General features: G+C 40.1%; 1 protein-coding gene across 3 annotated transcripts in view; it reads left to right on the top strand.

Moving 5' to 3' along the window:
- Nucleotides 1–12,949, top strand: part of LOC106870527 (BAI1-associated protein 3) — a 1,021,331-nt gene that overhangs the window by 993,080 nt on the left and 15,302 nt on the right. For all 3 annotated transcript variants that reach the window (XM_052968680.2, XM_089354166.1, XM_052968681.2), the window contains one exon: nt 1,878–2,080. In XM_052968680.2, coding sequence (XP_052824640.1) covers nt 1,878–2,080 — 203 coding nt within the window. The remainder of the gene's footprint in view (nt 1–1,877; nt 2,081–12,949) is intronic.

A 12,949-nucleotide genomic window follows, 5' to 3' on the forward strand; every position in this document is an offset into this window, starting at 1 on the left:
GTATGTATGTATGTATGTATGTATGTATTATCAAGGAAGTTGAGTGTACACGTATTAAACGTTTTCATTTCATTAAATATGTTTTTATTTCATTTTATATATACTTAATGCATATTTTCATGGTGGTGCTGACATTTTTTTCCTTTTTAATAAGGTTGTGAATGGTGTGTGTGTGTGTGTGTGTGTGTGTGTGTGTGTGTGTGTGTGCGTGTGTGTGTGCGCGTGTGTGTGTGCGTGTATTTGATTTTCACATTCCAAAGATATTTCTTCATAACTTCCACATGATCTGCCTTGACAACATAAGGTAGGCGCGCGCTCGTGCGCTAGCTTTTGAAGTGACCTAGTTAGTATGGTTAGTTGACAGAAAATTTAACTAAATAAATATCAAAGTATTTTGCATTGGTCAACTGCTATACAAATCTGTCTAATAATTAAGATACATACAGTGGTGATGTACTCAATACAGTAAACAAAGTCGCAGTCACGGCTGTGTCGTAAGAAGTTTGCTTCCCAACCACATGGTTCTGGATTCAGACCCACTTCGTGGCACCTTGGTCTAACAACATTACCTGCACGGGTGCACGACGTGCAACATGTCATGATGAAACGATCGCAGCGCAACGAGAAATGAAGTGTTTTGCTCAAGAATACAACGCAGCGCACTGTCTTGGAATCGAAACCACGGTCTTGCACTGAGCCATGCGTCTTACACACACACACACACATGCATGGTTTTGTCCTTCCCATCACCGCTTGACTTGACAGCCGGTGTTTGTACGTTTACGTCCTGTAACATGACAGTTCGGCAAAAGGGTCCAATAGAATAAGTTCTAGTTTTAAAAAAAGCAAATACTGGAGTCAATTTTTCTACTAAACCTTTCCAGGAGGTGCCCCATCATGGCCACAATACAATGAACGAAACAAGTAGAAGAAAGATAGAAGAAAATAACTGCACAATTGTTAGCATATGCTTCTACCGTGCATTTGTAGTTTCATACTTTTATATAATTTTATTGCTAATGCTCATGTACAAACATCTAGCTTTACATAATGTACATGCAATTACCAAACATTCCAACAGTCAGTGTGGACTTAATTGAAGATTAAAACAGAGCCATGAGCCATGAGCAAAACAAATACGTTGAGAACCACTGATGTTGATAATGGGCCTAACATTAACCACTTAACCACCTCTTAGAGAAGTAAATTAATTAATTAACCAAAGAGTAAGCTTCTTTGTGGTCATACAAACTTACTCCAAAAATTTAACGTCTAAAAGGTATAAGCACAATATGATGACGTAAATTTGTACTCACGTTATACCTAAAACGACAAAGTGGTTACGGCTGGATTGCCTTCGATCATAGATTTGTTCGATTAAAGCTGACTCGAAGCCAAACGGCAGCATGAACTGATTTATACAGTCAAATGGATATGACTGAATTAAAGTGAGTGATTGATATACCTACGAAGGTATTTTGGCAGAATCGGTAAATCAAATTCAGTGTGTATGTGTGTAAACAAAAACGGATTTCTTCATCTCTAAAGTTGTAGAATCAATTTTACAGTAAACAGTACTACAGCATGTATAAAATAAATAATAAAAAAAAGGTATTCAATATTATTTTAAGTAGTGAGCGCTTTTGACTGGTCGTACGATGAAAGCCTTTTTCAATGAAGTCAGGATGTGATTCTGTTTTGAAATTGATCACCCGAAATTTTAACATATGCTGACAAGTTGAGATGAGCTCTGATTTCTTTTTTACCATTGGTGTAGAATGGTGAAAGTTATGGAGCTTCTCCGTTAAGTGGGGCTGCTTTTGTCGCAAGCGAAAGTTTGACTTTGTTTAAATATTTTGTCTTTTTTTTTTTTACAGTCCAGTGAGCCCAGAACAGTGCAAACACAGAGGTGCAGCCATCCAGTTTATTGTGATGGACCATGACTTCATGTTCCAAAACGACATTGGAGGAGAAGCTTATATCCCACTTAGTGAAATCCCTGGTGTTAACGGAGCGGAAGTGACTGGATTCGAGGCCTTGAATATAATCTCCATGCCACTAATGCACCCTAGACACAAAGGTAAGTTACAAAACCCCAGTCATTTGCCTAATGTTTTCTTGTTAGTCGTTCCATTGATCTTATATGTGCTTGTATGTGTCTACTTCTATCTCCATGTTGTCTCTGGATATCCTATAACTTAGCTATAGAATATACAGGTTTGATAAATGATTATCAACAAAACATAAACCAAATGAAAATAAGCACTCGGATTGAAATGATCGATTAATTCCCATAAAGGTAGTGCCCCAGATTGGCCGCAGTCTAATGACTAAAATACTGGATAAGTAAACATATGTGTGTGGATGGAAGGATGGATGCTAGCTGTTTTCGTCAACAAGCTCATGATCTTAAAGGAGCACCACCTGGTATATGATATATGCGTATGTGTGCATTTGTGTTCGATCGTTTGTGCGTGTGTGAGAGCTTACCTTCATGAGGATAAAGTACTCAGTACTGAAATTGAGTGCAATATTTATTGTGGCGATGAAATTACACTGTTACCATTAAGCTTTTCACGTATCTGGTTTTTGATGTATGAAACCTGGTATTTATAGCAAAATATTCATGAGTGATCAGTTGTTATGTGGAAAATGATGCGAAATAGTGTTTATATTTAAGGTATTATACACGTGTAACCAAAGTGAAAGAAAAGTTGACTAATAACATCTACCTATACAAAGTACACGCTCTGGAACTCCGTCGGTTACGATGAGGAGTTGTCCACTTGATTCGATCAACCTGCTCGTGAAATTAATATTCGTAAGGCTGAGCACTCCACAGACACGCGTACCTTAAAGTAATTCTCAGGTAGATTCAACGTAACCTGTTTTGCTTCTCTCTAATATATATATATATATATATATATATATATATATATATATATATATATATGCGTGTTTGTCCCCTCCACCATCGCTTTGACAACCGATGTTGGTGTGTTTACGTCCCCGTAAGCAAGCAGTTCGGCAGAAGAGATCGATAGAATAAGCACCAAGCTTACAAATAAGTCTAGGGGTCGATGTCTTCGACTAAAAGGCGGTGCTCCAGCATAGCCAGTCAAATGACTGAAACAAGTAAAAAAAATAAAAGTATATATACATACATTACACACATATCCTAATGTTGTTTCTCAGTTTGTGTATAGATATAGTACACACACACTCCTATCTGTTTCTCTCTTTGTGTAGTGGTGGATTTAGCAAATTCTAACAAGGTAACATACATGAGAAATTTATTTTTCCCATTTACTCTTTTGGCAATGGAAATTACCAAAGGCTGACAACAACAACAACCAGAAGTCAATGCACTGCTAGAGGTTGGTGACTACATATTTTGGCTACGTTTTACTGACAGATATTTGGAAAGTTACCAAACTGCAGTAGTTGTACAGATGGTGACATTATGCTGCCTGAATATTTGCCAGAGGAAAAAAAAAACCATATCATATTTATGAAAATATATAATAAAAACGCGGAAGAAAGAACTTGACCTTTAATTATTCCAGCTGGAAATTCGTCATATCTTATATATTTTGGATTGACATGCCACTGCGGATATGATTATCTGTTGACCTTACTGGTCATTGTATTTGTGTGGTACCAGTGAATATTTTGTCTTCATAGACGAATTTTATGAAAATTATATAGGAAGGTTTTTGCGATCGACTTCTTCCGTGACCTGTGACAGGATTTAAGTTCGGCACTTCAGGCTAATGTCAATTATAGTGCCACCATTTCCTGCAGTAAAAAATGTTGCGAGTGGCCGAGTCGTTGACGTGTTGGCTAGTCAGTTAGACTAAGATTTAGCAATACATATCGTGTTTGTGGCAAATTTACGTAGCTTCTCGACCTACTACAAAGAGCAGCCAAATCTTTCTTTTATCACAGCGACAGAGATTAAATATCTACTACAACTAATAGCAACCAAATTTCCCTTATCGACTGTCTTATAGCCATCCTACTTAATTGTCTGTGCTCTAATTAAAATTACCGTGGAGGCGCAATGGCCCAGTGGTTAGGGCAGTGGACTCGTGGTCATAGGGTCGCGGTTTCGATTCCCAGACCGGGCGTTGTGAGTGTTTATTGAGCGAAAGCACCTAAAGCTCCACGAGGCTCCGGCAGGGGATGGTGGTGGCGAACCCTGCTGTACTCTTCCACCACAACTTTCTCTCACACTTACTTCCTGTTTCTGTTGTGCCTGTAATTCAAAGGGTCAGCCTTGTCACACTGTGTCACGCTGAATATACCCGAGAACTACGTTAAGGGTACACGTGTCTGTGGATTGCTCAGCCACTTGCACGTTCATTTCACGAGCAGGCCATTCCGTTGATCGGATCAACTGGAACCCTCGACGTCGTAAGCGACGGAGTGCCAACAACAACAACAATTAAAATTACCCCCCCCCCCCAAAAAAAAGAACAAATAGGTACCATGGGAAGATGTATCTCTGTATTTCACATCTGTTGTAGTTGATTAGTTTTAAATGGACATCGATTAGGAAAACTTGTGTTCAAAGGGACTCCAGCTTTAACAAATTCCTTTATTTTAAGGGACTACATTATCCAATGTGTTCCTTTCTTAGGATCAGAGTCTGGGTCGACCAAAGTTGTGTGCATGAGTATTTGTGCCTCTGTATCATGATACAATGCGATAGTTTGAATAAGCATCACTGTCACACAAGCGAGGGTGTCTCACATTTAATGGTTGGACACAACGAACGATCATAGATCTGCTAAAACAAAATAATACAAGCGTATGTGGAAATCGTTTATACCACTGTATTTTCCACAATCACACGAATATGTATATCTGTTTTATAATAATCATATTCCGTATGTGAGTACGTAGTTCGAGTCGACTTGGTTATTTAAAGCAGACCTATGATCAAATCGTGTCCTTCCGTGAACATCACGACTTGTTTGCAAACAGTTCATTTATGGTTTACGTCATCCACTGTTGTTATGTATTTTGAAAGAATGTTTGAGGGAAATTTGGCTGCTATTTTTTGCAAGGTGAATGAGATGTAGCTGCTCTGGATTCCGCTCATATGTATGTCTTTGTTGATAGACGTAAAGACGTGTGCCACTGTGTGTGTGTGTTCATGTAACTGATGTCTTCAGGCTTCAATATCTTGTAGAGAAATACGCATTACCCTCCGTTATATTTGACATTAACTGACCAGTGGTCGTGATCTCTTGGGAAGGACATCACAGAATAAGAAAAGGAATTCATAATAATAATAATAATGATAAGAACAACAACAACAATCCATGCTTCGGGTGCAGTAATGAAGAGGGCAAAATTGAAATACACATCTAGTTAGATTGCTTAAGTCAGGCAAGAAATCCCTACACACGCTCAAGCACGCACGCACGCGCACACACACTCACACACACACACACACACACACATATACTATATATATATATATATATATATATATATATATATATATATATAGCAAGGATAATCGTTCATGGCAGAAATATCTCAGTGACACCCATTTATTACAACAAAAGCAATAAGAGGGAAATGTTATGATTTACCGTAGGCAGTGAGATTTCCTGTAGACTGCAATTTTGAAGAGGTCATCTCTCAGGTCACCACGTCCTGGACATATTTAGCATCTCCTTTAAACTCTATTTAATGGATTCTCCTTTGCAAGTACTGTCCCTCCTTCCCCCCTCTCTCTCTCTCTCTCTCTCTCTCTCTCTCGTTTTCTCTTTCTTTCTACTTTACGTAAATTTTTTCTTCATACTATAATGTTTATGCGAATGCTTTCTACATTTTTTCTGTCATACAAACAACCATTTCTTTCCTCTTTCTCTCTCTCTCTCTCTCAATTTGTCTACTTTCCTTCTATATTCTCAGAAATTAACGTTATATTTTAAATGTGAGATTTAGAAACACGAATTTGTATCCGGTGAAATATAAATAGAGATATAGACCTACATACATATACATACATACATAGAAACATACCTACACCCACAGACATGTGTATCCAATATGCTTTCCGAGTGTTTTTCTCTCTGTCATAAATCTTAAGATTCAATGTGTGTGCGTGTGCGCGTGCATGTCAGTCAATGCAGCAATGATAACGAAGGGAATTGTTGAAGAAAAGACAAGCAGCAAAGATGGTGCGGAATGTAGATAAATCAAAAATACAAGAGCTTTCTGTCCCACCCTCTTTCCACCCCATTTGCTCTCTTGTTCTTTTTGTTTTGTTGTTTTTGTATTTTTACATCATCTTTGTCTTCACGTCATATTAGCGTCATCATTAATGACATCTCTGTTACGACCAACACCGCCACCATCGATATTATTCCCATCATCATCATCATCATTAACTTAGTCATTAATATTTTTTATTAATAAGCCAGCGAGCTGGCAGAATCGTTAGCACGCCGGGCGAAATGCTTAGCAGTACTTCGTCTGTCGCTACGTTCTGAGTTCAAATTCTGCCGAGGTTGACTTTGCCTTTCATCTTTTCGGAGTCGATAAATTAAGTACCGATTGAGTACCGGGGTCGATATACTCGACTTAATCCCTCTCCCAAAATTTCAGGCCTTATACCTTTAGTAGAAACGATTATTACTATTATTATTATTATTCAAAGTGGCTAGCTGGCAGAATCGTTAGCACGCTGGACGAACTGCTTAGCGGTATTTCGCCCGTCGCTACGCTCTGAGTTCAAATTCCGCTGAGATCGACATTACCTTTCATCCTTTAGGGATCGATGAATTAAGTACCAGTGAAACACTGGGGTCAATGTTACCGACTAGTCCCCTCCCACAAATGTTAGGCCTTGTGCCTCCAGTAGAAAGGATTATTATTATTATTATTATTTTATTATTATCGTGTTAATAATATTATTATTCCGTTTATATATTTGTTTTGCAAGATTCTTGATGTGAAATCATGTGTTGAAACATATTGTTGTATTTAGGGACGGTCATGTTGCCAGTTTAGCCAATAAAAACACACGCACTATATATTTGGTGTTAATTTGCTTCAGCTTTATATTACATTAATTGTATTTCGGCCAGAGTTCTTTCGTCACACTTCTGTGACCTCATCAGTGGTCCTTTGGTTTCTTCTTTCTTATATGTGTGTCCCTCCTTGCTAACGATCAGCCATTTTGTATTCCTAATGTATGTGTCTGTATATGCGCATGCGTATCCCTCTATGTGTGTCTATGTTTTGTAAGTGCATGTGTGTGTATGGGGAGGGCCTGTCTTATCTGTATCCCCTGTTAATACATGTTCGCTTAATTTGTTTTTATTTTTATTATTTGTTCATGTGTTTATACCTATTTTTGTGTTGTTTTGTTTGTTTTTGTGTATTTAATTTAATTTTGTTAACATATGTATTTGTTTATCTATGTATTGTATTATATTTTGTTCATATTGTTATAAGTTTATGGGGATTTTATTGTCATATGCTGTGGTTTGTTGGTGGGGTGTGCTAGTGTTCCATTCCAGTTTCCTATTCAGGCTAGGTTTATCTTCTATTATATTATTATTATTATTATTATTATCACCACTAAGGCGTCGAATTGACCGAATAGTTAGCACGTCGGGCAAGATGCTTAGCTGTATTTCGTCTGTCTTTATGTTCTGAGCTCAAATTTCGCCCAGGTCGACTATGCCTTTCATTCTTTCGGGGTCGATAAATTAAGTACCAGTTGAACGCTGGGGGGGGGGGGTCGATGTAATCGACTCTTGCCCTCCCCCATAAATTGCTGACCTTGTGGCAAAAGAATGATCAGCATCGCCATGATCATCAATATCGTCATTATTGCTATTACCAACCATAACAGCAGCAGCAGCATACGATTACCACCATCTCAACTGCTATCAGCAGTAGTGACCACTATCACCATTACCATTACGAAAACCATCACGTCCACCAAAAACATCAACACAGCCGCCACCGCCGCCATCGCTATTATCGTCACCGTCACTGCCGTCCACCACCACCACCACCGACGACGACGACAGCACTATCATCACTGCCACCTTCACCATTAATACCGACACCAACAGCAACGCCGCTGCCGCCATCATATCCAACAACGCCACCAATAATTACATCACTGACAAGAGATGTTCGTGTTAGCTTATTGCTGTTGGAAATAGTCAACACTGAAATGACGGTTATTATTGAATGGACTATTTGTTGTTGTTGCTGTTGGTGGTGGTGGTGGTGGTGGTGGTGGGTATTGCGGAGGAGGAGGAGGAGCAGTAGTAACGAGAGGTTGTTGTTGATGATGCTGACGACGACGACGACGACGACGGCTTTGATACGTCGCGACGCGACAGTGACGCGTAAGTGGCAGCGGTGACGGTGGTAGAATCTTGAAGGTAGTCATTAGGGTGTGATGATGATGATGATGATGATTAGAAGAGGATGAGGATGCTCCTTGATCACCGTGACATTTGTCGTGGTGGTTGCGGTGGTAGTGGTTTAGTAGGTGGTTGTTAAAAATTGCAATGGTGGTGGTAATGATGGTGGTTTTATGCGACAATCATGCAACTGGAAGTGAGAGGTGGTGGTCGTGGCGGTTGAAAGTGGTCGTTAGTGATTATAATGAAGGAGGAGAGGTAACAGTGATGATGATGTGGTGGTGATGATGATGATGATGATGTGGTGGTGATGTTTTATGTGATGTTGATGCAGGTAGTAGTGAGAGATAGTGGTTGAGAGGCGGTCGTTAGTGGTCGTTACCGGGGTGGCTAGGGGGGGATAATAATGATGGGAGAAGTGAGGGGCGGGGGGCGGTTCATTAGAATTAGTGATTAGAGGAAGGTTGTTTTTGATGGCGTAGTGGCAACAGTAAATCTCAAAACAGAACTGGTGAAGTAGAGGTGGCGGGGGGTTGACGGGAGGTGGGACGGGATAGGATTGGTGAGAGTGAGAGTGCAGTCCGGTGGGGGTGAAGCTGGACCAGGTGGAGGAGTCTCACCTCAAGCAGATGTCTCTTGTCTCCTTGACATCACCGAGACTTCATCATCATCACCACACCTATAGACATGACTATCCCACACCATTGGATACAACTGCCAACCATCACGATCACCAACCCCAACCTCTACGAATGTTCGATAAGGCCACACCCATTGACATAACTACCTTGCACTACGGTCATCAAAGCTACCACCATCACCATCCATCGGACCCTTACGCGGTTACTCAACATGCAAGAAATAACAACCGAATCTCACTCAAAACAAATTCTATCATCTTTAAAAAAAAATGTACCACGGGTGGCATACACATTTATGCTTTATTTAAGCAAAATAAGTTGCTCAGATTTTTTTTAAGGCGCAGGAGTGGCTGTGTGGTAAGTAGCTTGCTTATCAACCACATGGTTCCGAGTTCAGTCCCACAGCGTGGTATCTTGGGCAAGTGTCTTCTACTATAGCCTCGAGCCGACCAAAGCCATGTGAGTAGACGGAAACTGAAAGAAGCCCGTCGTATATATATGTGTGTGTGTGTGTGTGTGTGTGTGTGTGTGTGTGTCCACAACATCACTTGACAACCGATGTTGGTGTGTTTACGTCCCCGTAACTTAGCGGCTCGGCAAAAAGACACCGATAGAATAAGTACTAGGCTTACAAGGAATAAGTCCTGGGGTCGATCTGCTCGACTAAACGCGGTGCTCCAGCATGGCCGCAGTCAAATGAATCAAACAAGTAAAAGAGAAAAAAAAAAGAGAGAATTACGCAAACGTAAACTGAAACATACTTATTTGCAAAAAGGGTTGAAAATGTATAACGCTATCTTTTTTTTTTCTTTTTGTGTTCAATTTTTTTACTCTTAATTAAATATGGCGGTTCATATAAAACGCGAACAAATTGTAGCGTTGAAAATGGCAGGTATAAAGAGCTGGGAAGTGATAAAGCGGTTGAAAAAGAGGATAAAGGGTTATGGTGAAAGGAAGTGGTGGCCGTTTTGAATGACGTAAAATATTTTCAATAGGCGTGGCTGTATAGCAAAAAGTTTGCTTCCCAACTACATGGTTTCTGGTTCAGTCCCACTGCGTGGCACCATGAGCTAGTATCTTCTACTATTGGACCGGGCCGACCAAAGCCTTGTGAGTGCATCTGGTAGACGGAAACTGAAAGAAGCCCGTCGTGTGTGTGTGTATATATATATATATATATATATATAATATGTATGTGTGTGTGTGCCCACTATTGCTTCATAACCGATGTTGCTGTGTTTACATCCCCGTAACTTAGCGGTTCAGCAAAAGACTCCGATAGAATAAGTTCTAGGCTTACGAAGAAAAGTCTTGGGGTCGATTTCTTCGACTAAAACCCTTTAAGGCGGTGCTTTAGCATGGCTGCAGTCAAATGACTGAAACCTGTAAAAGAGTGTGTGTGTGTCTTTCTGTCTATGTTCGTTCCCCACCACCGCTTGACAACCGGTGTTGGTGTCTTTATCTCCCTGTAAACTAGGAGTTCGGCAAAAAATGACCAATAGAATAAGTACCAGACTTTAAAAAAAAAAAAAAAGGACTGAGGTCTATTCGTTCGACTAAAAAATTCTTCAAAGCAGAACCCCAGAATGATCACAGTCAAATGACTGACACAAGTAAAAGATGAAAAAAGAAAAACTACAATCAACCTTTAAAATCAGACCCTAAAACTGTTTTTTATTTTATTATAAAATGAATAATGAGGTATATATATGTATATATATATATAAAATACGAAATGGGACAAGAACGCAAATCATCCGGACAGTTAGGTGATACAAAAAAGGGACAACAAAGCATCCAGACAGATGATACATAGAAAACAAGGACGGGTCATTCGGAGTTTTCTTTCCTCAGTCGAGTTCCAACTCCGGTTGGTCCGTCCTTATTTTCTTTGTATCCTCTATCTGGATGTTTCGTTGTCTCCTTTTTTGTCTGGTTGTTTTGCGTTCTTATCCCATTTTGTATTATATATATATATATATATATATAATTATTACAAATTAAAAGGGTAAAGGAATTATCAATTTATTAATTAATAAATCAATTAATAATTAATAATTTTTACCAAGCCCAACGGTATGAAAGCACCATTATTGGTGAAGAACTTATTCAAAAAAAGTTCATATATTTATAAATATAATTAAGGGATCAGCAAAATATTTGCTTCACCATATACCGATATATATATATATATATAGCGGCGTACATACACTTTGATTTCATATATATATATATATATATATATATATATATATATATATATATATATATATATACACACACACCGCACCCGGTACACATTGTTAAATATGCTTTTGGGTTTCTAGCAGATGGTGGAAACAGGATGCTCACAAATGGATTGTCTTTTGATAAGTCAGTTAGACAAGGGTTTGACCAGGTGCTAAACAATTACTACAATAGCCGTTGTTGTTATGGCTACTCCCACCATCATCCCTACAATTCATAACCTCCCTCCCCATCACTGTCACCATGGCGATCAGTAAGGCCACACCCAATGACACCACCACCCCGACTACTTTCATTACTGCCTCTTCACAACGACCACTTCATAGAAGTCTTATCCGCTTTTCCCGCCGCCCCACTCCCGTGAATAACAAGTTCCATAGAACACCTTTTACATGGCAGCACCCTGTACAGCTGTAAACCAGTTCCAACCACCCACGCGTCCACAAATTAACATCCTGGCCCTACAAAGACATTAACAATTGCAAGAATACCACACCTCCCCCACCACACTGCACCGCGCTGCTTGCACGCAACACTCGAGAGCAACCATTCTATTCAATTCTTCACATACAATGATGTCATTAACGCAACCGCCATCACCACCGTCACCACCAGCACCTCCATCACCACTGGCTAGCCAAAGAACCTCAACGTGGTCATGCGGTCCGCTAGAAATAACAGCCAAAATCTCCAAGTCATAAGACTCCCCTACCTGTGTTTTAAATGATAGTTTTTATCTTTCAGTTGTTTCAGTTATTGGCCTGCAGCCATGATGGGGCAGGCACAGTCTCGAAGGATTTAGTTAAACAAATCGACCCCGGTACTCTGGTACTCTTTTTTTCGTTTTTTTTTTTTTTTTTACTGGTACTTATTCTATCGCTCTGCTGTCAAGTGATGGTTGTTGTTGTTGACACTCCGTCGCTTACGACGTCGAGGGTTCCAGTTGATCCGATCAACAGAACAGCCTGCTCGTGAAATTAACGTGCAAGTGGCTGAGCACTCCACAGACACGTGTACCCTTAACGTAGTTCTCGGGGATATTCAGCGTGACACAGTGTGACAAGGCTGGCCCTTTGAATTATAGGCACAACAGAAACAGGAAGTAAGAGTGAGAGAAAGTTTTGGTGAAAGAGTACAGCAGGGTTCACCACCATCCCCTGCCGGAGCCTCGTGAAGCTTTAGGTGTTTTTGCTCAATAAACACTCACAACGCCCGGTCTGGGAATCGAAACCGCAATCCTATGACCACGAGTCAGCTGCCCTAACCACTGGGCCATTGCGCCTCCACCAAGTGATGGCGGGGGACAGACAACGCAAAGACTCACACATACGACGGACTTCTTTGTTTCCTTCGGTCAAATCCACTCATAAGACTCCGGTCAGCCCATGGCTATAATAAAAGACACTACCCAATGTGCCACACTGTGGAACTGAACCAAAGACCACACGGTTGGTAAGCAAGCTTCTTACCCACACAGCCACGCCTGCGTCTTTGTGGACAATAATGTAATCTTGAGTTCACTCAACACAGGGAAAAGATAGGACGTTCAAAGCTGGGATACCTGATGAAAGGTCTGCCCTGTCAGGATTGACCTGAGGCTAAGTATAACAATGCCATCATCATCATCACTACTAGGAAAACCACCACCAACAC

Source organism: Octopus bimaculoides, chromosome 6 (genome assembly GCF_046866305.1).
Source record: "Octopus bimaculoides isolate indiv1 chromosome 6, ASM4686630v1, whole genome shotgun sequence".
Classification (NCBI taxonomy): Eukaryota; Metazoa; Mollusca; class Cephalopoda; order Octopoda; family Octopodidae; genus Octopus; species Octopus bimaculoides.